The sequence below is a fragment of the Macaca mulatta genome, chromosome X (assembly GCF_049350105.2).
Source record: "Macaca mulatta isolate MMU2019108-1 chromosome X, T2T-MMU8v2.0, whole genome shotgun sequence".
Lineage (NCBI taxonomy): Eukaryota > Metazoa > Chordata > Mammalia > Primates > Cercopithecidae > Macaca > Macaca mulatta.
In genome coordinates, this window is record NC_133426.1 from 130,440,378 (window position 1) to 130,466,423 (window position 26,046).

A 26,046-nucleotide genomic window follows, 5' to 3' on the forward strand; every position below is an offset into this window, starting at 1 on the left:
TTGATGATCCTGACCCTATGTAGGCCTAGGTTAGTGTATATTTGTATCTTAGCGTTTAACAAAAAAGTTTAAAAAGCAAAACAAAAATTTTAAAAATAGAAAACTTACAGAACAAGAATATAAAGAAAGTATTTTTGTACAGCTGTGCAATATGTGTTTTAAGCTAAGTGTTAGGAGTCAGTGTAAAAGTTTATAAAGCCAAAAAGTTAGAGTAAGTGAAGGTTAATTTGTTATTGAAGAAGAAAAAAATTTTTTTTTTTTTTTTTTTTGAGATGGAGTCTTGTTTTGTCATCCAGGCTGGAGTGCAGTGGCGCAATCTTGGCTCACTGCAACCTCTGCCTCCTGGGTTCAAGCCTCAGCCTCCAGAGTAGTTGGGACTACAGGCGCGTGCCACCATGCGTGGCTAATTATTTGTATTTTTAGTAGAAACGGGGTTTCACTGTGTTTGCCAGGATGGTCTCGATCTCCTGACCTTGTGATCCACTCGCCTCGGCCTCCCAAAGTGCTGAGATTACAGGTGTGAGCCACTGCGCCCGGCCAAAATATTTTAAAAAATACATTCAGTGTTTCCTAAATGTACAGTGTTTATAAAGCGTACAGTAGCATGTAGTAATGTCCTGGACGTTCACATTCACTCACCACTCACTCACTGACTCACTCAGAGCAACTTTCAGTCCTGCAGCCTCCATTCATGGTAAGTACCTTATACAGGTATACCATTTTTTAATCTTTTATACAGTATTTTTACTGGACCTTTTTTAGGTTTATATATGTTTATATACACAAATACTTACCATTGTGTTAGTTGCCTACAGTATTTAGTACAGTAACATGCTGTATACGGTTGTAGCCCAGGAGCAGTAAGCTATGCCATGTAGCCTAGGTGTGTAGTAAGCCTAGGCTATACCATCTAGGCTTGTGTAAGTACACTCTATGATATTTGCACAACGATGAATTGCCCAGTGATGCATTTCTCAGAACTTATCTCCATTGTTAAGCAACACATGACTGTATATTGAGGTATAATTTACATACAATAAACGTCACCTATGATATATACTCCCTTGCAACCACCCACCACAGTCAAGATAAAGAACATCGTGGCTGGGTGGCTCACACCTGTAATCTCAGCACTTTGGGAAGCTGAGGCAGGAGTATCGCTTGAGGCTAGGAGTTTGAGTCAGGCCTAGGCAACAAAGCAAGACCCTGTCTCTACAAAAACACAAAAATATTAGCTGAGCATGGTGGGATGCAGTTACTGAGGAGGGAGGGTGGCTTGAGCCCAGGAATTTGAGGTTGCAGTGATGAACTGTGATTATACTACTGCACTGTAGTCTGGGTGACATAGAGAGACCCTGTCTCAAGACAACAACAACAATAAAACCCCGTCTCCATTACCCTCAAGTTTCTTCTTGCCTCCTTTCTGTCAAGGTAGATTAGTTTGCATTTTTTATAATTTAGAATTTCATATAAGTAAAATCATACAGTAGTAGGTACACCACAGTCTTCATATAATCCCAACTCTTTGGGAGGCCAAGGCGGGAGCGTTGCTTGCACTGGGGAGTTATTGGTTAGAATATATCCTAGGTGATTTTGTATATTTGATGTTGTATCTTACCTGTAGATACGCTAGTGATGATAAAGTTAATTCCTGGCTTAGGGTGATGACTATCCAATTTTCTTATTGTACTGCTAGGTTTTCACCTTGTGAGGAGAAAATTGCCTGTGTGGTTTTACTTGGGAACTAAAAGATGGCCAGTTCTGCGTCAACCATACACCTGATTTTTTTTTTTTTTTGAGACGAAGTTTTGCTCTTTTTGCCCAGACTGGAGTGCAATGGCGCGATCTCGGCTTACCACAACCTCCGCCTCCCAGGTTCAAGCAATTCTCCTGCCTCAGCCTCCTGAGTAACTGGGATTACAGGTGCCTGCCACCATGCCCGGCAATTTTTCTTTTCTTTTTTTTATTTCTTTGTATTTTTAGTAGAGACAGGATTTCTCCTTGTTGGCCAGGCTGGTCTCGAACTCCTGACCTCAGGTGATCCACCCTCCTTGGCCTCCCAAAGTGCTGGGATTATAGGCATGAGCCACTGTGTCCAGCCTGAAAAATAATTCTTAATGAAAAGGTAGGGTAAATACTTAATTTTTTCCTTTAGTTACCAATTTTCAAATTAAGGTGTTAATTTAGTAACTATAATGATAACATAGATTTGTTCTTTTATCTTTTTTGGGGGTTTATTATAGATTTTTATTGGTTTAACATATTTTAATACACTATAGTCATGTGTATTTGTTTTTGATGTATTTTAGAGATGAGTTTATATTGATATTCCTGATTAAACATTTTTTGTTTTAACTTTTTTTGTGGTAAAATACAGATAACATATACATTTGAACCATTTTTAAGTGTACAGTTCGGTAGCATTAAGTGCTTTCACATTTGTTGTGTAGCCATCACCACCATCCATCTCTGGAACTTTATCTTTTTAAAAAACTTTCTAGAGGTTCATATTTATTGGCATTTGACCTAGAGTCTTCCTCATGGGCAAGGTGCAGCCCTGGGCAGGACTATCAGCATCCTGCTCTCTCTTCAATTCTGTTAATCCACCAATCCTAATCCCTCCTAACCCTACCCATAATCCAAAGAAGATAAAAAGTTCAGGGACGTGATGTACTGCTCTCAAACTCTATACCCATTTAGCACTAATTTCCCGTTTTCCCTAGCCCAAGATAACCCAACCACCATTCTACTTTTTCTTTGAATTTGACTCCTAGGTACCTCACATATATATTCCTATTTAGTGGAATTGTAGACTATTTATCCTTTTGTGACTGGCTTATTTCACTTAGCACTGTCTTCCAGGTTCATCCATGTTGTAGCTTCTGTTATAATTTCCTTCCTTTTTAAGGCTGAATAATTTTCCATTGTGTATATGTACCATATTTTGTTCATCCATTCATTCATTGATGGATACTTGAGTTGCTTCTACCTTTTGGCAATTGTGAGTAATGCTATTATGAACATGGGTGTACAAATGTCTGTTTTGAGTCCTTGTTTTGCTTTCGTGCATTCTATTAAAAATGTTAAGGTTCTTTGCTTTTTACATTTTTTTCTCTTTTATCCTCCTTTTGACTTTATTCTTAAAGTTTTATCTTGGTATAATAATTTATGGAATGTTGCAGAATTAGCAAGGTCCCTTGTGTCCTTCACTCAGGTTCTCCCAATGGTAACATTTTTCATAATTACAGTACGACATCAAGACCGGGAAATTGACATTGGTACAGTCCACATACAGGTGTCCCTTGATATCTGTGGGGAATTGGTTCCAGAACCCTTGATGACATCAAAATCCATGGATGCTTAATAGTGTTTTCACGTAACCTACACACATCTTCCTGTATACTTTAAATCATGTCTTGATTACTTATAACACCTAATATAATATAAACGCTATGTAAATAGTTATTGTATTGATTTTATTTGTATTTTTTTATTGTTGTTTTTTTTCATTGTATTTTTTCCCTGAATATTTTCTTTCTGTGGTTGGTTGAATCTGAGCATGTGGAACCCATGGATATGGAGGGCTAACTGTATTTATTCAGATCTTGCTAGTTATACATGGACTCATTTAGATAACTATGTTTGCATGTTTTATGTGTATAATTCTGTGCAGTTTTATCATGTGTAGATAGGTGTAACCACTACTACCACCATCACCATCACCATCAAGACACAGAACTGTTCCATCATCACAAATATCCCTCACACTACTCATTTAGTTACGCTCACTCTCCCACCCCTTCTCTCCTTCCTCTATTTTGTTTCTAATCTGTGTCAACCACTAATCTGTTATTCATGATTTTGACATTTTCATGGAGTCATAAATGGAAATCATACTGTATATAACCGTTGATATGTTTTTTGTTTGTTTGTTTCGTTTTACATTTAGCATAATTTCCTTGGGATCTCTATCTCTCCCCACCCCCCCTCCCCCTACCCCCCTTCCCTCCCCCTCTGCCCTTTCCCCCTCTACCTTCCCCGCTTTCTTCCCTCTCCCTCCCTCTCCTTTTTTGTAGAGACAGGTCTCACTCTGTTGACCAGGCTGGTCTCAAACCCCTGGCCTCAAGCGATCCCCCCAACCTTGGCCTCCCAAAGTGCTGGGATTACAAGTGTGAGCCATCACATTATGCTTTAAATTTTCTTCTTTTTGTCCTTGAAATTCTTCCCACTAAGGATAAGCAAAGTGTGTTCTCACCTCACATTATATAAGTACTTTCTCTGTATGCCTGTGTTATTAATTTGATGTACATGATAAGGTTTATTTTTCCAATTTGTCTTCAATTTCAGAAATTTAAAAAATTCTGTTTTTATGACAGTGACATAACCTAACAAAATTCAGTTTCACTTGAATGAGTATGACATTTTCCTTATTCAAAAGTTAAAATTATATGCAAAGGTATATATAGAAGTCTTCCACAGATTCCTGCCGCCTATATTTCTTTTATCATCCCCTGCTTCTTACGGACAACTTGGAAAAAGTGTTTCTTGTTAATCCTCAGTATTTTTTTGTGCAAACAAATACATCCATTCATATACATGTTCTTATTTTGTGAAAGGCATCACACTTTACATTACATAACTTGATGTAAACTTAGATATTAAGTAGCAGACCTAACAGAAGACTTTCAGAGTTGTGTTAATGCTGTTATTTATGTTGTGAGAGTTGAATCTGCTACACTGACTTCCACATTATTTTGTGATCTATAAGTTATGATCAACATGAGATAGTAGGTTCAGTAGTAACTAAATTCAAGTATATAACACTGGAAAAACTGCTTCTTGCTTTATGACTTTGGGCAGAAAAACAGGTGAAATGTAGTTGAATATTTTGTAAATTATGGTTAGCCAAAGTAGGTGACACAGGACTAACCTGTGAAAGGGGACATAATGAAGTAAAACATTCAAGTAAAATGACATGATAATGGCATATTTGGCAAACATCTTCAGAATAGTTTATATGTAGAAGTTGGAGGAGAAAAGTTTTTCCCTTTCCTAGTTGCAAGTTATTATTATTATTATTATTTTTTGAGATGGAGTTTCATTCTTGTTGCCCAGGCTAGAGTACAATGACGCGATCTCGGCTCACTGCAACCTCTGCCTCCTGGGTTCAAGTGATTCTCCTGCCTCATCCTCCTGAGTTGCTGGGATTACAGGCATGCGCTACCACACCTGGGTAGTTTTTGTATTTTTAGTAGAGACGGGGTTTCACTCTGTTGGTCAGGCTGGTCTGGAACTCCCGACCTCAGGTGATCTGCCTGCCTCAGCCTCCCAAAGTGCTGGGATTACAGGCATAAGCCACTGCGCCCACCCCTATTATTAATTTTTTAGAAACAGGGTCTCGCTGTGTTGCCCAGGCTAGTTTCAAACGCCTGGGCTCAAGTAATCCTCCTGCCTCAGTCTCCCAAAGTGCTAGATTAGAGGCATAAGCCACCGTGCCAAGTCGCTAGTTGCAATTAATTTATTAATTGGGATAGCTAAGCACAGTCATTTATGGTGGGTGGGGGGAGACAGAGGGAGAGGGAGATTGTATTTCATGATGAAAAGATCATTTTGAGTATTTTTGCCAAAAGAATAATCATAGAATAAGATGGAGATCCTTGCATATGAATAATCTTTTCAGTCATGGTGTTCTCAGTGTTGCTACATTATTTGGCAGATAACTCTTTGCCTGGAGGATCATTATAACACATTTTTTTTTTTTTAGAAAGAGTTTTCTAATTGAGAAGTTTCTTTCCTAATTACTTAATAAACCATTGTTACAACAAATTATATCATAACAGCAAAGTTGCAATAACTATGAATCTAAGATAGTTTCAAGTTCTCTGTAGTAGAGTGTACTTTCAAGTCTATCCAAAACAAAAACGTTAGCTCTAGTATATATTTGTTTTTAACAATATATTGCTCTTAATATTAAATATATATTGAGTCATTATTTCACCTCCTTTCTTAGCATCTTGATAGTTCTTTTGGGGATATTGATTTTGCAAGATGCTTTAATGTATTTGTTGTTTAGAAATAAGGCAGTCTTTTGTCGTAGTCTTTTGTCATAGTTCTAGGGAAGGTTTAAAAACTTCAGTCATCTTAGAGTTCAGATTGAGTTGGTCTGTTTGGATGGCGTGCTAAAGTGTATGAAATATGCTCAGTTACAGGACAAAATGTGGGAGTCCCCTAATGATATCTGGTACCAGTAATCTAACCAGATAGATAGGTAGGTGGGTGGGTGGGTGGGTGGGTGGGTAGGTAGGTAGGTAGGTAGATAGATAGATAGATAGATACATGTCTCTTCTTACTGGATCTTATTCATGCTGTGTGCTCCCTCTCGAGTTTAATGGAATCAAGTGTTGCGTTTTAGGCTAATTTCTAAATCTTAGTGTCATCACTTGAGGCCATTTAGTATACTAACTGTTGGATGCAGTTTGTTTGTGTTGCTGCTGGAAGATTGTTGCTGCTTTTTACCCTGGCTTTAAGTTGTGTGTTCTTGTGGGTAACTATGGGACTTGACTTGTACCGTCATATTTTGAACAAGCGAAAGAAATGTTGAACGTTTGTTAAATAGGTTTCAGTGACAGTTTTCATATTCTGTGGTGAGCAACTTAAAAAATGTAGAGTTAGCTCTGGTTGTTCAACCAAGTGTTTCCATGTTTTTTGGAAAAGCTAGATTATTTCTTTTGATATTTTGCTGTAAATTTAACATAAGCTTTGGTGCATTTTACCTTATTAAACTGGAGACAAAAAGTCTGTCAAAATATTCTGAGTATAGATATCAATGATTAGTGTCTTAATTTACAAAATGACATCTCAATAGATCAATAGTTACATGGTATGTGGTATGCTTGTTTAGTGGAAAGGTGTTCTTAAATGATCAATGATTTAAGTAAAATCCTGTGAGTTTATACCATATGAGAGAAGCTTGCTTGATAAAAGAGGTTTCAAATTTAATTTTTTGTTGTGGTAAATAACAACATTTACCATTTAACCATTTTTTTAAGTGTGTAATTGAGTAATGCTAAGTATATCCAACTGCTGTGAAAACAGATCTACAGAAATTTTTCATCTTGAAAGCCTGAAACTCTATACATATTAAACAACTCCCATTTTTCTCTTCACCTAGTCCCTGGTAACCATTATTCTACTTTCTGTTTCTATGAATTTGACTACTTCAGATACCTCATAAGTTGAATCATATAGTATTTTTCTTTTTTGTGACTGGCTTATTTCAGTTAGCATAATGCCCTTAGGGTCCATCCGTGTTGTAGTGTAGTACAGATGTTCCTTCCTTTTAAAAGGTGCGTATTTCATTTTATGTATCTATTTTGTTTATCCATATCTGTTCTATTCCGTTGGTCTATTTGTCTTTATGCCAGTACCTCACAGTTTTGATTACTGTAGTTTTGCTCAGTAAGTTCTTACTTAGTGCCATTCTTAGGTTCTTGGAAACTTGGGCTTTAAGCAAAACGATGTACAGCAGGTCCTTGAATAATATCAATTTGTTCAATATTGTTTCGTTACAATGTTTATAAGAAAAAAAATTGGTTTCATTATACGTCATTTTGCTTAACATTGGAGTTTCCAAGAACCTGTTGGTGATATTGAGGACTTTCTCTAAAATGCTTTGAAATGAGGAAGTATGAGTCCTCCAACTTTGTTCTTTTCTTCCCAAAATTGTTTGGGCTCTTTGGGTCCCTTGAGATTCTATATGAATTTTCAGCTTAATTTTTTCATTTTTGCAAAAAGTGCTATTGGGATTTTGATAGGGATCGTGTTGAATCTGTAGATTTCTTTGGGTAGTATGGACTTCATAATAATATTAAGTCTTCGAATTCATGAACACAGGATGCCTTTCTATTTGTGTCACCTTCCATTTCAGCAACATTTTGTAGTTTTCAGTGTACAAGTCTTCTACCTCCTTGGTTAGGTTTAATCCTAAGTATTTTAAGCTTTTTGATGCTGCTGTAAATGGAATTGTTTCCTTAATTTCCTTTTTGGATTGTTAGTATATACGAGAATTTTGTGTGTTGATTTAATATCCTGTGACTTTATTGAATTTGTGGTTATTAGTTCTAAGTTTTTATGCGTGTGTAAACTTTGGAATTTTCTACATAGAAGATTGTGTCATCTGGGAACAGAGATAATTTTACTTCTTTCTTTCTGACTTGGATGCCTTTTATTTATTATTTTTCCTGTCTAATTGCTTTGGCTAGGCCTTCCAAGTACTATGTTGAATAGACACGTGGTGGGAGTGGGCATCCTTGCCTTGTTCTGTATGTTAGAGTAAAAACTTTCAGTCTTTTACCCTTGACTATAATACTAGCTATGGGCTTTTGACTTTTATTATATAGAGATAGCATCTTAGTCCATTTTCTGTTCCTTACAACAGAATATCTGAAATTAGGTGCTTTATAAAGAAAAAGAATTTATTTCTTACAGTTAAGGAGGCTGAGAAGTCCAAGTTTGAGGGTCCACATCTGATGAGAGTCTTCTTGCTAGTGGGAACTCTGCACAGTTCCTAGGTGTTGCAAGGCATCACTTGGCAATGGGACTGAGTATGCTTGCTCAGGTCTCTTTCTCTTCTAAAGCCACCAGTCCCACTCTCATGACTATTAAATCATTAACCCAGTAGTCCATGAATGGATTAACCTATTCATGATGGCAGAGCCGTCTTTACCCAATCACCTATTAAAGGCCCCACCTCTCAATACTGCCACATTGAGGATTAAATTTCCACATGAGTTTTTGAGGGGACAAATACTCAAACCATAGCAGGTGATTTTTTTTCTAGTTTTAACTTGTTGAGTATTTTTTATAGTGAAAGGGTATTGAATCTTCTTGTCAAATGCTTTTCCTGCGTCAACTGAGATGATCATGTGGTTTTTGTCCTTCATTCTGTTAATGTGTTGTGTTACATTGATTGATTTTTTGTATGTTGAAACAGTCTTGCATTTCAGCAATGAATCTCACTTGGTCATGGTGTATAATATTTTAAATGTTTTAAATGATGAATTCTGGTTTGCTAGTATTTTGTTAGGAATTTTTGCATTAATATTCAGGGATATTGGTCTATAGTTTTCTTATAGTGTCTTTTTCTGGCTTGAATTTAATTTTTAAAATGTAATTTGCATGCTTTACTGTTTGTCTAGGAATGTTTAAGATTAGAGATAATTAAAATAATTTTAGAGTACCACATATGTGTCTCCCGTTGTTACCACTGCGTGGAATTACCAAGTGAAGAATCAAACTCTTAGATCTGAAATACGAATTGGAAAGCACCTGTAGTGTGTTGACAAACTGAATTGTGAAAGCATATTTGATTTCTGAACTTGAATATGCATATAATTCAAACCTATGAATTGTGTACTGTGGTTGTTAGCTAAAAGGTTAGTGGGTAATATCAAGTGGCTGGTAATGCTAAATATTTTAATAAGGTCAGCTAATCAGAAGTGAAAGGAACAAAAAAATTGGACATGTGACATATATGTGTTGTTGTATAGTCATGCTAAAATGAAAAAAGAGGCATTGCATATTAATAGTCACCACAATTTTAAATATCAGGTTAAAATTTTTCATTATTCTCTATAAAGTGGTTTCTTTTTCACTTTGGTTTTACTGTTTTCAATCTACTGAATTGTTTTTTGGTTATGGTTCTATCTTCATTATCATGCAAATTAATAAAATTCAATAATTCATTGAGATACTTTTTACTACCTTGAGTAAATGTGGAAACTTTTGATGTAATCTATTGAGAGTATGTGAAATGAAAATTTAGATTTCCCCCAACATCAAGCAGGATTGTCCTGTGTTCATCTACTCTTCTATGAAATCTGCCTTTTTTTGAAATTTGCCAGTGAGCCAGTGATGCCCAGTGTGAAATGGTTTAGATGGCAGTAATATATTGTGCTTATATCATGCTGTATACTATTTAACCCGTCTTGTAAATTTGATTTTTGGATCTGGATATTCATTTATACCAGCTAATACAGTCTCATTGGAAATGTTGATAGCCACTACACCCAGTTGTAATTACCCATGTTTATTTGTTATGTCTTAACATTGCAAATTTACATCACAGGTTACATCACAAAGTTATGTTAATAAGATGAAGATGTATACACATGCACGCACACATGCACACACACACATGCACACCAGTCCAGAAAGCTAACTGTAGAGTGTGGTATTCACATATAAGTGAGATGAAGAGGATAATGACGGTATTAAAACAATTGTTAGCTATTGACCTTGGCAGACTGAGAAATGATTTTAAGGTGATAGTATATGATAAAACAAATATCTGTTTTGATATTTGTCTTAGGATAGAGCCAGATAATGTCTGGTCAGCTGCAGCTTATTGAGGCTGACTGGGGAAATAGTAGTCTTCAAATTAGATAGCAGATACATATCCAATATGTCAACTATAATATGGTATCTAGTGTAGAGCAGCAGCCAATGCCAGTATGGTCAGACATATGAGAGGACAATATTGTAGCATTCAGGTTAAGGCAAGTCGAGACAAATGGAGACTTTTAGGGTGGGTTTATGGGCAGGATTCCAGTACCAGAATGAAGGTAGATATATTACAGCAGGAACATGTCAGACAGGATAGGATCTTTGGGTGATTCAGGTACAGGTTACAACTGAGTACTGAGTACAAGTTGGCTCTGCGGGAATAGGACATAAGCCTTTTCTTGTCTCCCTCTAACCCCTAACTAAGGGGGTTGCTAAGTTCACAAAGCGTGCTAGGTTTTCTACAGACATCAAAACTGGTCATTGAGAACTGGGACAGCCAGTATGTAGGTTTGTCAAGGTGATCACAGTTGTGGTGATGGCTCGAGTCATGTTTTGAAAGTATTGGGGAAAGTGAGTAGACAAGAAAACTAGGAAGATTGCTGAGCACCTACTATAATAAACTTAAAAATAGGAAGGGAACAGGTGGATGTTTCCCGTTTTGTAAATTCTAGTTTTTGGCAGTGTGTAGTGATGCCATATCTGTAGACTGCCCCAGCTTGCTCCTTCCCCTCTTCCTGAAAATAAGTTATTTTTGCAGTGTTGTGGCCTTAGGCCTGTTCAATTTGTCTACTTAGTTATTTTAGAAAGCCCTTTTACTTTGGCCTCCTTCCGTCCTTTATATGTATGTATGTATGTATAAATTTTTTTTTTTTTTTTTTTGAGACAGAGATTTGTTCTGTTGCCCAGGCTGGAGTGCAGTGGCACGATACTGGCTCACTGTAGCCTCTACCTCCTGGGTTTAAGCAATTCTCATGTCTCAGCCTCTGGAGTAGCTGGGATTACAGGCCTGTGCCACCATGCCCAGCTAATTTTTGTATTTTTAGTAGAGATGGTATTTCTCCACATTGGCCAGGCTGGTCTGGAACTCCTGGCCTCAAGTGATCTGCCTGTCTTGGCCTCCCAAAGTGCTGGGATTACAGGCCTGAGCTACTACACCCGGCCTGTCCTTTGTATTATTTTTAAAGTTTGTAAGTATAGATTTCCTACTATTAGTTAGGAAATATAGACAGGGTCATTAATCTTCCTACATATGCAGATTTCTTCCAGGCATGCCTTCTCTGGTTTACCTATTCCTGTACCAGAGCAGGGACTACCATTAGGAATTCTGTAGGACTCCATTCAGGTTTGTGTAAAAGAAAAGATATTTACGAATGATATATGTGGTAGCTGTAATGTGAGTGTGTTATCAAGAAACTTTTAGGTTAAGATTTTACTACTGGACTGAGTACACATGATCATTGCTTAGTTTGACATACTTTTCACCATGTCATTTACTTAGAATAGTATAGAATAAATTAGGGAGATTAACAGAGGGAGGACAGCCGGGCGCGGTGGCTCAAGCCTGTAATCCCAGCACTTTGGGAGGCTGAGACGGGCGGATCACGAGGTCAAGAGATCGAGACCATCCTGGCTAACACGGTGAAACCCCGTCTCTACTAAAAAATACAAAAAACTAGCCGGCCGAGGTGGCGGACGCCTGTAGTCCCAGCTACTCGGGAGGCGGAGGCAGGAGAATGGCGTGAACCCGGGAGGCAGAGCTTGCAGTGAGCTGAGATCCGGCCACTGCACTCCAGCCTGGGTGACAGCGCGAGACTCCGTCTCAAAAAAAAAAAAAAAAAAAAAAAAAAAAAAAAAAAACAGAGGGAGGACAAATATTTTTTAGATAAGAAGAATTTTTTTTTTTTTTTGAGATGGCGTCTTGCTCCATCGCCCAGTCTAGAGTGCAGTGGCATGATCTCGGCTCACTGCAACCTCCGCCTCCCAGGTTCAAGCGATTCTCCTGCCTCAGCCTTCCGAGTAGCTGGGATTACAGGTGTGTGCCACCATGCCTGGCTAATTTTTCTATTTTAGTAGAGATGGGGTTTCACCATGTTGGTCTTGAATTCCTGACCTCATGATCCGCCTGCCTCAGCCTCCCAAAGTGCTGGAATTACAGGTGGGAGCCACCACACCCAGCCGAATTATTTTTAAAGATTGTTACTCATCAAAGGGGCATTAGTTTTTTTCTTTTTGAAGGTAGGTATTTATATCCACATTTTGGGTTAGCTTTTCATTTTTTGCCCCATGTACATCATTTGACATAGAAATGATAGTAACTTTCCTGTTTGGATCAAATGTACTACTGCAGGAAGTAGTCTACCTTTTAGCATTCACAACCTCAAACTAAACAACAGACTTCTGTATGCTGTATCCTAAGAAAGTACATAGGCCAATAAAAGGAACATACCTTTGGGTCTTGTTGTCAGGAGCCTGTAAGAAAGTTTATGTTCCCTGCTAATCTTGAGTAGGCAAATATAATAAAGGTAATTTTATGATAGAACTCAGTTTTTGTACGTTTAATTTTATATGATTATGAACATGAAATATGAATAGATTTTAGCAGCATAGTTTTGTAATTCCTCAAGTAGTTTAGGTTTTTAAACAGTTTTTTCTTTTTTCCCTCCTGAGGGAGGGTCTCACTCTATTGCCCAGGCTGGAGTGCAGTGGTATGTTCTCAGCTCACTATAGCCTTGACCTCCCAGGCTCAAGCGATCCTCCCACCTCAGCCTCTCAAGGAGTTGGGACTATAGGCTTGCACCACCCTGCCCAGCTGGTAGTTCAGGTTTTAATAGAGTACATTAAAAACTAAATTTCCCCTTCATAATTTCCTTTTTTGTACTAACAATAAGATTGTAAATAAAAAATTAAAAAATTACCCACCCTGATATGTTATTGTTTTCCTTTGCTTCTTTTTTGTTGTCATTATGTCCATTTACCCACATTGGTACACAGTCATAAATAGTTTCAGTGTATGAATATTACATTAATTACATTGATGATACTATCAGTGATACTTGGTTGGATGAATTTTTAGTATTTAGAAACTTTAAAAATCATATTTCACTAGGATAGGGAGTTGGCCAGGTCAGTAATTTTTTCTGTTTCTATCAGACCTTGACACAACATTTTTTTCTTTTAAAATTATATGTACCTGTCTGGGTGCAGTGGCTCACACTTGTAATCTCAACATTCTGGGAGGTTGAGGTGGGCAGATCGCTTGACCCTAGGAGTTCAAGACTAGCCTGAGCAACATAGTGAAACCCTGTTTCTACAAGGTACACAAAAATTAGCTGGGCGTGATGGTGCTCGCCTATAGTCTGGGTAGTTGGATATTTCAGTAATTTCTAATTTTAAGTGTTTGTATTATAGTGATGGTGGCGTTTTAGAAGGGTGTATACATTTCCTGGTTGTGATCCTTATATGTAGAAGTACGGGACCCTTTTGGGAGGAGTGTAAAGGGTATGGCATGTGGTGTGTGAATTTGCCAGCTTTTAGCAGTTGAATATTTCTGCATTTTTATTTTAGTGAGAGAATTAAAATACCAGCTACTTAAGTGTTCCCCTCCCCTGTGCTCTCCAGTAATATATTATTAATATATGGATTCTGAGGAACCTTCTTAGTGATGGCTTTGTTGGTAGCTTTTTATTTTTTTGTCTTGAGACCACTTGGGATTGAATTAAATACCTTTTTTTAATAGAGACGGAGTCTCACTCTGTTAACCAGGCTGGATTGCAGTGGCATGATCTCGGCACACTGCAATCTCCGCTTCCCGAGTTCAAGCGATTCTCCCACCTCAGCCTCCCGAGTAGCTGGGACTACAGGTGCGCACCACTGCGCTCAGCTAATTTTTGTATTTTTGTTTTAGAGACGAGGTTTCATCATTTTGGCCAGACTGGTCTTGAACTCCTGACCTCGTGATCCACCCGCCTCAGCCTCCCAAAGTGTTGGGATTACAGGCGTGAGCCACCATGCCTGGCCCCTAAATTAAAGACCTTTAAAACAGTAATTGTGGCCGGGCGCGGTGGCTCAAGCCTGTAATCCCAGCACTTTGGGAGGCCGAGGTGGGTGGATCACGAGGTCAGGAGATCGAGACCATCCTGGCTAACATGGTGAAACCCTGTCTCTACTAAAAATACAAAAAACTAGCCGGGTGTGGTGGCGGGCGCCTGTAGTTCCAGCTACTCGGAGGCTGAGGCAGGAGAATGGCGTGAACCTGGGAGGCGGAGCTTGCAGTGAGCCGAGATCGCGCCACTGCACTCCAGCCTGGGTGACACAGCGCGAGACTCCGTCTCAAAAAAAAAAAAAAACAAAAAACAGTAATTCTTTTAGGGGGGAAAAAATGATACCAAAGCAAGATATTAGGATGTTTTGTGTGTGTTTTTATTTTGTGGGGGGGTACTTTTGATGAATATAGGAAGTCATTCTTTTTTGGAGTTGGAAAGATGCAAGCATGATCATAATTTTTACTTGCTTGTATTAATATGCTATAGTAATAGGTATCTGACAGGTGTTTCTTATTGAATTTAACTTGTAATCTAAACTTTGAGTAACAGGCCATAAACATATACTAATTATAGATAACCTGAAAAGTTATGGTGATTAAGTTTCAGCTTTTACGTCTGTTTATATTAAAAGCAGTGTTACTTGAATTTAATATTTATAATTAGAAATACACGATCATCTGCTACTTTTTAATCTAATAATTAGCAGCCTTTAATGGCAGCACACTATGCATGTGAACCTAAGAAAGTAGTTTTACTTTCGTATGTATTGTTTAGCTTATCTACAAACGGAGTTGCTTGGTTTTCGGTAAGGAGAAGCAGAAGCTAGTTGTTGCTGGATACGTTTTTTTTTCCCAGAAGGAAAATAGTGATTGAGACTTAATGCAAATTTTATTTCTATGCTTCATCCTCCAAAGCTGTTAGAATGTTAACTCTTTTATAGTAGGTATAGAGAATTGGTACATATGATAAAAACCTCAAAAGTTTTTTCTAGACACTAGGAGAGAGCTCCACCTTGTGATCTTTGAGCATATTTTTTAAAAAGTTAATAACCTGCAATAGTGCAGAAATTGTGTGGTGAGTTTGATTTTTAAACTGATACTTTTCTTTGAGCGTTACATGTTTTTATAGTTTTGGGTTACCCAGCTGAAGTCAAATGGTATTAAGCACATTTGAAGATACTATGAATTTGTTAATGTAAGTCTATGGGGGAAACAAATTGGATGGATGGATGGATGGATGGACGGACGGACTGACAGACAGAGTCTTACCCCATTGCCCAGGCTGGAGTGCAGTGGTGTGATCATGGTTCACTGCAGCTTCTACCTCCTGGGCTCAAGCAATCTTCCTGCCTCAGTCTCCCAAGTAGCTAGGTCTATAGGTGTGTGCCACCATGCCCGACTGATTTTTAAATTTTTTGTTGAGATAGGATCTCACTATGTTGCCCAGGCTGGTCTCGAACTCGTCAGTTTAAGACATTCTCCTGCCTCATCCTCCCAAAGCGCTGGGATCGTAACTGTGAGCCATCATGCATGGCCTGCAAATTATATTTACTTGCAGCTGTAGACATTTAAAATAAAGATGTAAGCATTCTCAGCTCTTCCTGTAGATTAAAGTTTACATTTAGAAACTACTAATCCCAACTCAATTACAAAGCAACTTTAATATTTGTAATTTTTCTTGAGCTATAATGAACTGTTTTTATGGCAAATAAGTCATTTAGAGAATGACTAGCAAACACTCAGCTCAGATACGTGGAATTTAGCGGGGGTTTTTTTTTTTTTTTTTTTTTAATAGAGTCTCGCTGTGTCGCCCAGGCTGGAGTGCAGTGGTACGATCTCGGCTCACTGCAAGCTCTGCCTCCTGGGTTCACACCATTCTCCTGCCTCAGCCTCCCAAGTAGCTGGGACTACAGGCGCCCGCCACCACACCCGGCTAATTTTTTTGTATTTTTAGTAGTGACGGGGTTTCACCGCATTAGCCAGGATAGTCTCGATCTCCTGACCTTGTGATCTGCCTGCCTCGGCCTCCCAAAGTGCTGGGATTACAGCCGTGAGCCACTGTGCCCGGCCAGCATTCTTATATTTAATAATATTAAGTAGCAAGTAGGTACCTTCTAGTAGAAATAATAATCACATTTCTTAACAGGTATTAAGGACAAGGATCATTGTTCTCCTGTTCACTATTGTATTCTCATTGCCCAGCACTACATTTGGCACATGGTGGATACTTTTACTTGGTTGGATGAATTTTCGCAGTTTAGAGACTTTAAAAATATCACATTTCACTAGGATAGGGAATTGGCCATTTCAATAGTTTTTCTATCAGACCCTGACACAACATTTTTTTTTTTCTTTTAAAAATATATGTACCTGGCTGGGTGCGGTGGCTCACGCCTGTAATCTCAGCACTTTGGGAGGCTGAAGTGGGTGAATTGCTTGAGCCCAGGAGTTCAAGACTAACTTGAGCAACATGGTGAAACCCTGTCTCTACAAAATAAGAAAAAATTAGCCGGGCCATGGTAATGTGTGCCTATAGTCCCAGCTACTTGGGAGGCTGAGGTGGGAGGATCACTTGAGCCTGGGGAAGTCAAGGCTGTAGTGAGTTGTGATTACCTCACTGCGTTCCAGCCCGGGTGACAGAGTAAGACCTTTGTCTGTCTGTCTGTCTCTATTTTTTATATAGATATAATACACACACGCACGCGCATCTATCTTGTCTTGAGAGATACATCTTATATCTTTGGTTTTGCTTTTGTGTTTGCTTTGGTTTCTAATTACGAAATACATGTCAGTATAGCCTATGCTTTGCAAAATAATTTGGCCTGGGAATACTTCTTTTACAGTAGAAATTAATTTTGTGCTATTTAGAAGAATCCAGTATATCACAATATTCATTTTATTTAGTATTCTCTGCTTTTCAGAGCTTTATATTCATCACCTGTGATTCCTTAGGTGACTGTATTTATGAACTATCTTCAAAGTGTGCTTAGAAACTATATTGAAGGAAACTGTATTGAAGGAAAGCAGCAACTTTGGTTTTTATGAAATGCTGAGAGACAGACAGATGCAGCAAGGATCACATGACCACTTTTATTTTCATCTTGCCGTCTAGATGACCTGACCTGTTCGTTAGAATTTATTAGTTCTGTGCCTCTCCAGTTCCTTTTAAAGAAACAAAATAATTTTCTTTTATAAATAAGTTAGCATTTTAGGAGGTGAATGTGTGTCCTACATATGATGACAAACTTCAAAAAAGAAAAAGTTAGCCGGATGTGGTGAGTACCTGTAGTCCTAGCTACTCAGAAAACTGAGGTAGAAGGATCTCTTGAGCCCTGAAATTTGAGGCTACAGTGAGCTATGATTTGTGCCACTGCACTCCAGCCTGGGTGACAGAATAAGGCCCTGTCTCAACAAAAATAAGATTTTAAAATTTATGTATGCATGCATGTATGTATGTATGTATGTATGTATGTATGTATGTATGTTTGAGACAAGAGTCTTGCTCTGTCACCCAGGCTGGAGTGCAGTGGCATGATCTCAGCTTACTGCAGCCTTCGCTTTCCAGCCTCAGCCTCCTCAGTAGCTGGGACTACAGGTGTGCGCCACCACACGAGGCTGATTTTTGTATTTTTAGTAGAGATGGGGTTTCGCCATGTTGGCCAGGCTGGTCTCGAACTCCTGACCTCAAGTGACCTGCCCGCCTTGGCCTCCCAAAGTGCTGGGATTGCAGGCATGAGCCACTGCACCTGGCCAAAGACGGGATTTTAAAATCTGAGGATCTTTCAGAAAAAAATAAAGTGGTGGTATATATTATTTGATTATTCAGGATTTAATTTGTGGATTATTCATTCTTGTTTCTCATATTGCCTCTTTTGTTATTTTGCTGTTCACAAAATATAAAATTAATATTTTGCTGTTTTAGCTTAAGTAAGTAGGAAATACAGTCTTTTGAACTTTGTATATTAAGTATTAGTAGCCATTGATGATGTTTTCTAGAGATACAATATTACTAAGAAAAATTGAGCTGTTTCTTGTGTGATGTCTAACCTACTGGGATAAATCATTAGGAGTTTGTCAGTATGTTATATTTAAACGTTTAATATTAATTGGATATGTTTAATCTTACCTGCTTTTTCTTTAGGTGGCCACCGAGTACTAAATTCACTTGGGAATAAAAGAAAATCATAAAAGTATAAGAGAAAGGTATACATAAGACTAAGAGCTTTAGACTTTAGCTTCAGCCTGTTTTCAACTTTCTTGTTTGCTTTTAGGTCATTTTCTCATTTAGGAAATGCATCCTTGACTTTCAAAACATAGACATAATACCCTTTCTGTCTGCCATTTTTGCATGTACTTTGGTCAGAAATGGCATTCATCTGTTGTTCATATGACATTACTGGCGTTTAAATTGATCATAAGTTCCTTGAGGGGGAGGAATAGATCAGACCTAACATTGTTTCCCCTTTCTCTTCTCAACACAGTTTGTTATCATGAAGTGGTTATTTATTTAATAAGCCAGGCTTTGGACTGTATGTTTCCAGGGCAGAAAAACCTGTTTTAAAATTATGTCTTAGGTTTTTTTTATTAGCTCCTTTTAACTGTGTGTGTATGATATCAGCGAAAGGTTGTATTTTCAGGCATCTCATATTATGGTTTAAAGTTCTCATAGGGATTTCAGGACCAGTAAGAGTCATATCCTGTTTCTATTTAGGATGTATTAATGTATGTATACATAATGCCAGGTGGAGAATCACAAAGAAATTTAAAAACAGTTGTTTTATGAGCTTCTTTTTCCCCTATGTGTTATTACTATGGGGCTGCGAGTGTTACAACAAATCTATATCTACTAAGCAGTCAAGGTCAGGCATGGTGGCTCATGCCTGTAATCCCAGCACTTTTTAGAGGCCAAGGTGGGTGGATCACCTGAGGTCAGGAGTTTGAGACCAGACTGGCCAACATGGCAAAACCCCATCTCTACTAAAAATACAAAAATTAGCTGGGCATGGTGGCCTGCGCCAGCTTCTCGGGAGGCTGAAGTAGGATTGATTGAACCTGGGAGGCAGAGGTTGCAGTGAGCCAAGATTGCGCCACTGCACCGCAGCCTGGGTGACAGAGCGAGAATACGTCTCAAAAAACAAGCAAACAAAAAAACCCAACAAAAACAATAAGCAGTCAAATGCAAGGGAACGAAATCCTTATTTACTAAAACACATTAGTAGGCACTGGGGAATTTAGCTTTTGAGTATGGATATCCTTTCCCAATATTTTTGGTTCGTTTATAGTAGATGTCATTTTCTCCTTTTTAAAGGAATTGTCTTAGAAGAAAGAAGCAAGCCATCATTTTACCCACGTAAATATATGAATATATTTCTGACATTGAGGTGTTCCAGAAGATGATAAAGAAATGATAGCAGCTCCAGAAATACCAACTGATTTTAATCTACTACAGTAAGTGAATTATATTCTGATAATTTTTAAATACTTGTTTATTCCACAGAATGGGGAATACATTAACTTCAGTTAAATTTTCTTCTGCTTGAGAAGATCTAATATATAAAATAGCTGTATGCTTTGCAAGAGTTTATATCAGCACTCATCAAGGCTCTGTAATAATAATTATTTTGTACTTTTTTGTTGTGTTTTAAATTTATCTTTTGGTTTACATGCTGCACAGTTTATTATTTTTTGTTGTGTAGTTCTGAGTCCATACTTGGTTTTGCAATAGCAACTGTTTTGAGAGAGCATCATACATTTCTTAAAAATTAAGTTTTCTCATTAGTGAGGTATACTATGTGGTAATATTTAGGATGTAATGTCAGATTTCTGTTACAAAATGAAATGATGATTGCAGAAATAAGTTACGTGTATATTGGTCCAGAAAGTGGTTTCAACATAGGTATCCTCTTTACCCCCATCTAAAAAGCTAACTGTACTCCTTAGCTTTTATTCTAATTACTGCTTGGTTTTGAAAGATTTTGAACTACTCTATGTAACAGTGATTTTCATACTAAGGTACAGTTTCATGAGTTGCCTCAGTGAAAAGTGAACTTTTAAATTGCCCGTGAATTCCTTTATTTACCCGCCCCCCACCACTGTATTTTTTATTAGGATCTTTATGAGACCTGACTTGAAAAGATAGTTTAGTTGCTAAAAATTTTGAAAACAACAGACCAATACCTTTGTACATAATGGCAGCAGCGTCTACTTTTGATCGTATGTAGATTTTCATATTTTTAATAATTTTGTTATCTTCAGTGGAGATTATGAATCTTCTGGGACCAAATACATTCAGGTTCCCACAAAACAGCATTTTTAGTGAGGATTTTATGTATTCTAAGTCTCATCTTTGTAAAAGTTAATTATTACCTTTGTTAATATTAAATGTCTGCTGTATACAGGATGTTATATTAGATCCTGTGAGGAATAAAGTTAGTACTTCCTGCTGCCTTTATGAGTTCATATTTTAAAGACATAAAGAGAAGATTATGAAGTTTCTTATATACTTGATTAGAGACTATAAAAAAGGTTTATATTATGGACTAGACTATTGACTATTAGAATATCTCAAATAATTAGGACCTGAAATAGCATAATGAATAAAAGGGAATTGATGTTGTGGGGGTAGAACAGACCCGGTATTTGATTGGGTATGTGGGGTGGGGGGCACAGTAAAGAGGAATGGAAGATTCAGTCGTGTGATAGATGACTCAGGATGTTTCAGGTCACTGAATGGTTAATACAGTATGTTTAATAAACATAAATGTTATTTCACCTAGGTTAGTTTTGTTGTTCTTTTGATCTTAAAAACACAGGAAAGCATTGAAGAACGGCTTAGGAGAGTATTTCTTCTTTGGTTGGGAGTATTTTAGACTTTCGTTCTGATTACTCAAGCTTTCTTCGGAAAGTTTTTCAGTAAGTTACCAAACCTCTAGTGGTTCACTCTTAGCTGGGATAGCTTGGAGATGAGTATTAAGAGGATAATTGAGCCCTTGATTACTGTGGCCATTGGAACATTGTGAAGAGTAGTGATTTTCTTCAGACTTAAAGCAGTTACTTAGCTCTTTAAGAGAGCTGGTGTCCCACAAAAGGCTTGGGAAGAAATAAATATTACTTATACATCAAGATATTTTAAATTTGCTGACGAGTTGATGGGTGCAGCACACCAACACGGCACAAGTATACATATGTAACAAACCTGCACGTTGTGCACATGTACCCTACAACTTAAAGTATAATTTTAAAAAAATAAAAAAATTAAAAAAAAAATAAATTTTCATTTTTTTGCAAGGCCATATAGACATGTGAGAAGATTATTGATGACAATAATCTTCTTAAGATGTAACAGGCATGAGCTTCAGGGTTAATATTATAGTAGTCATTCAGTTTTTGGTGCATTAACTCTAGGGAATGGTATTTATTACAGGCCCTTTCCTCTCAACATTGTGGGATATAGTTAGGATTGCCATCACCTTCCATACATTGTTTAAATTACTTTGTATGTAAGTGCTATGTAAATAGTAATTTTTTTCCTGCTAACGTCTTAATCATTATTTTAGATTTATGAAGTATTCCTACCTCATAGCCTCTGGGCAACTGGTTATTGTAGCAATAAAATGGAAATAGAAGAAATCTAGATTGAGAATACTAGTTTTATAAAGATAGCCTTTCACTTCAATTCCATTTATTTTAAGCAAAGCTGGTGCTAGGTTTACACATTTAGGATGGAAAAACCTTTATCTTTTATGGATGTGGCTCAATTCTAAAATCCAGTGTGACCCAAATACTAATATAAGTATGCCTTGCTTTAAGCATTTAAATGAGGGTATGTTACTACTATTTAGATAGACTCATGTTTACTCATTTGGAAAGCATCACATGTATTTATTTAAATCAGTGTGCTTCCATATGTTTGTGAGAAAATCCAGATTATACAAACTAGCCTTACCCCCACCCAGAACAAGGGACAGTTGTTTAGGACTATAGATTCATATGTTGGAGATTGTAGAGACTTTAGAGATTTAATTCTTTCCTGCATATATATTATTTATAGATGAGAAGATTGAGATTGTCACTTGTATAAGATCCACAGTTACTTAGTACCAAAACTGTTCTCCTGACTATAGCTTATCACCTCTTTACTTCATAAAGGATATTGATCACTTAGCATAATTCCCTAGTGTATTTCAAATGATTTAGTTTATAAAAAGGTTTTATAAGTACCCTTTCAGAAATACATGTTTTGTATATTGACTCACCTAGATTTATAAATACTTTTCGAGTGAGGTAGGAGAGGTCAGAGGATCCATAATCATAAAACTCACTAATAAAGTTCCTTCAATGCCTAGTATTAAAATACAGTTTTTCCGCAGCACTATGATCTTTGAAGTAGGAAATGGAACCAGCCATTACATGGAATACCACAGTTCCTAGGGTTAAATTTTAAGACCCACTGGATTAGTTTTCATACTTCGGTTAAAAATTAACAAAGATGTTTAGATATTTGCACTTTAGTTATTATTTTACTATATATAACTATAGTTATATAGTATGGTGTTTTTGGGAAACATCTTAATTACTTATAAGGCTAATATGAAGTTTTGTTAATAAGTTGACCAAGCCTTTCTTTTAGAAAATATGGGAAAAATTAGAAACTCTATATAAATTTCTAAGGAAGGTTTTTAATTCTTGCTTATCTTTTTGTCACAGGGAGTCAGAAACACATTTTTCTTCTGACACAGATTTTGAAGATATCGAAGGAAAAAACCAAAAGCAAGGCAAAGGCAAAGTATGTATCAAATATGTGACTTTATTTTGTATCCTAAGATCTCTCACATAAATTTAGGTTATGTCTCAGATAGTTTTATCTTTTAAAAATGACTTTTTAAGGGGGTGGGGGTTGTATGGTAAGCCTTCTGGATAAATGTGGTCCTTTTGTCTTCTAGACCAGATAGCCTTTGGGATCTATTTACACTGCTGTAAAGTTGCAAATAATAATAATAATAATAATAATAATAATAATGATGATGATGCATCATTGTTTCCAGTAGTTTATTTTGTAAAGCATAGTATGTTAAGCAGAATGCAATGTTCTGTTGGCTTTATTTTTGTTTTCCCACAAGTAATAAAATGTAAAGCAAAGTAATATATAAAATCTCTTATTCTAAAGCACTCTAAAAATGTAACATACAACCAGTTTAAGGCTAGTGGGTTACAATTGATAATAGTTTTACTCTTTATAAGTAATATGAAAGATAAAAAATTACAAAGTTAAGTTCTGAGTCAATATAATGTAAGTTTAGAGTGTGAGTGGGTTAGCGGTTAGCCTGAGCTGCAGATAACTTGGTGAATGGTTAAATTATTTTGTTGTTTTGGAAAGTACATTTGACTCTGCATGTGTGTAAATACATTATGCAAAAGATAACTTGTTTTTGTTGTTCAGCATTTGTTTTTCAAAATGAATTTTGGATTTATATTGTCTCATGACATACTTTGAAAAAGTCTTAACAATACAGAAGTTTACGATGACCAAAGTGAAATTTTTCCATAACCCTATCACCCGGAGGTAATTTATTCTTTAAACATTTTGATGCACATACTTTTATTCATACACCTGTGTATAAACATGATTATAACATTTTAAGTGGAGTCATAATATGCAGTTTAACGTGCTTTTAAAACTCAATGTTATGTTGTCAACAACTTTCCCATAAGTGAATGTAAAACTCTGTAACTTATTTTTTTTTAATTTTTAACTTTATTTGTTTTTTTGGAGATGGGGTCTCTCTATGTTGCCTAGACCAGAGTGCAGTGACTATTCACTGGCACAGTCATGGCACACTACAGCCTCAAACTCTTGGGCTAAAGGAGTTATCCTGCCTCAGCCTCTTGACTGGACTACAGGCACCACAGGCCTGTGCCACAATGCCTGGCTTCTCTGTAATTTCTATTATTTTTTATTTTTGTAGAGATGAGATTTCACTATGTTCCCCAGGCAGGTCCTGTACTACTGGGCTCAAGCAGTCCTCCTGCCGCAGCCTCCCAAAGTGCTGGGATTTACAGGTGTGAGCCACTGTGCCCAGCCATTCTCTTTTGATTTCTAATTGTGGCACAGCATCACATTTAATGTATGGAACATAATTTTTAATGCTTGGAATATTTTTTGAGTGCTCATAATTCATGTGTTTCATAATTTTGTGTGCTCTCTTATTTCCTTAAAAAGATTTGAGAGAGGGATATGAATAGAAATGTTAACGGCTATTCAAAGATAACCTTAATTCTGTTGGATAGCATACATTAATTTATTAGAAAATCATTTTTTCCCCCCATTAACCTACTTTTGCTTTTGATTTAATTTACAAGTTTGGATAAGATTCTTGGTGGCGCCTGAGTAGAGGACTCTGAAGTTTTTGTGCCACAGTTTGGTTAAGGTTGTATAGCTACTACTGTGGGTGAGGTGTTGGGACAGATCAAGGATTTATTATAATAATAGCAACTGCATTTTGACACTATACTATGTATGTTCCATGTGTTGTGCTAACAGTTTCACATGTTTATCTAATATTTGAACAACTGCGTAGATGAGAAAACACCATTATTTTATAGGTAGGAAACTGAAGTCCAGAAAAGCCTAATGGTTAAAGGATTTGAGCTCAGGTCTGTGCCCTTAACCCTGTATACTATACTACCTCCTAAAGTCTTTATGTAGAAATTTTTTTCTCTCCAAGATTGTACACAGGTTAGGATATTTGCTTTTTGTATATTGCTTCCTTTGTGTTATCACTCCTTGCACATTTTTTTTTTCTAGCACAGCATACCCATTCTGCCATTTTAATTGTCCCAATTAGTTTTTCATACTGACAGGGACTATTGAGGCATTTGATAGATAAACTGCAAATATATAGCTCCATGTTAATTAATGTTTTATTTTTTACTAGTCTACTCTGTTGTAGTTGATCTTTTCTTTCAACCTTATCTCTGAAAATCCCTTTACTGGGGACAAAAGCCTTTCATTGTACAATTAGGAATTAATGAATTAGGTTCACAGAGACTGAATCTCATTTACAGAATATAGCAATCCCCCTTATTCTCAGGGATACATTCTAAAACCCTAAAACCCCCAGTGGATGCCTGAAACTGCGGATAGTACTAAACCTTGCATATACTACATTTTTTCAATATAGTAACCAAAATGGCTAATAAGTGACTAATGAGCTGCGGGGATATGCTGGACAAAGAGATGATTCACGTCCTGGGTGGGATACGGCAGGATGATGAGTGATTCTATCATGCTACTCAGAATGGCGTGCAATTTAAAACTTTTGAACTGTTTATTTCTGGAATTTCCTACTGAGTATTTTTGGACTGCAGCAGACCAAGGGTAACTGAAATTGAATAAAGTAAAACCCAGGGGAGGACTACTGTATTGCAAATTAACAAGTAATATGTTTCAGGTGTTGGGAAGGGGTTTAAAGTAACTGTTAAGAGTTGAGTAGTTTTGCACTCTTGGAGGAAGAAGGGACCCTCTAAGGAATAAAGTACGTAAATACCACAGGCTTTCAGTGGAAAGAAATTCGTAGGCATGGCTATAGATCAGAGGTCCACAATCTATGGCTTGTTTTTGTACTGTCCAGGAGCTAAGAATAGTTTATATATATTTTATT

The 26,046-nt window shown here is 37.0% G+C and overlaps 1 protein-coding gene across 24 annotated transcripts in view; it reads left to right on the top strand.

The window, feature by feature from the left end:
- Nucleotides 1-26,046, top strand: part of STAG2 (STAG2 cohesin complex component) — a 140,013-nt gene that overhangs the window by 40,206 nt on the left and 73,761 nt on the right. For 10 of the 24 annotated variants that reach the window (XM_015128139.3, XM_015128147.3, XM_077988333.1 and 7 more), the window contains exons 2-3: nucleotides 19,695-19,834; nucleotides 23,093-23,171. In XM_015128139.3, coding sequence (XP_014983625.1) covers nucleotides 19,791-19,834; nucleotides 23,093-23,171 — 123 coding nt within the window. In that variant the 5' untranslated portion in view covers nucleotides 19,695-19,790. Of the gene's footprint in view, nucleotides 1-18,527; nucleotides 18,590-19,694; nucleotides 19,835-23,092; nucleotides 23,172-23,825; nucleotides 23,949-26,046 lie in introns of all 24 variants that reach the window. The other 14 variants (XM_015128143.3, XM_077988336.1, XM_015128144.3 and 11 more) reach the window with 3 other exon arrangements.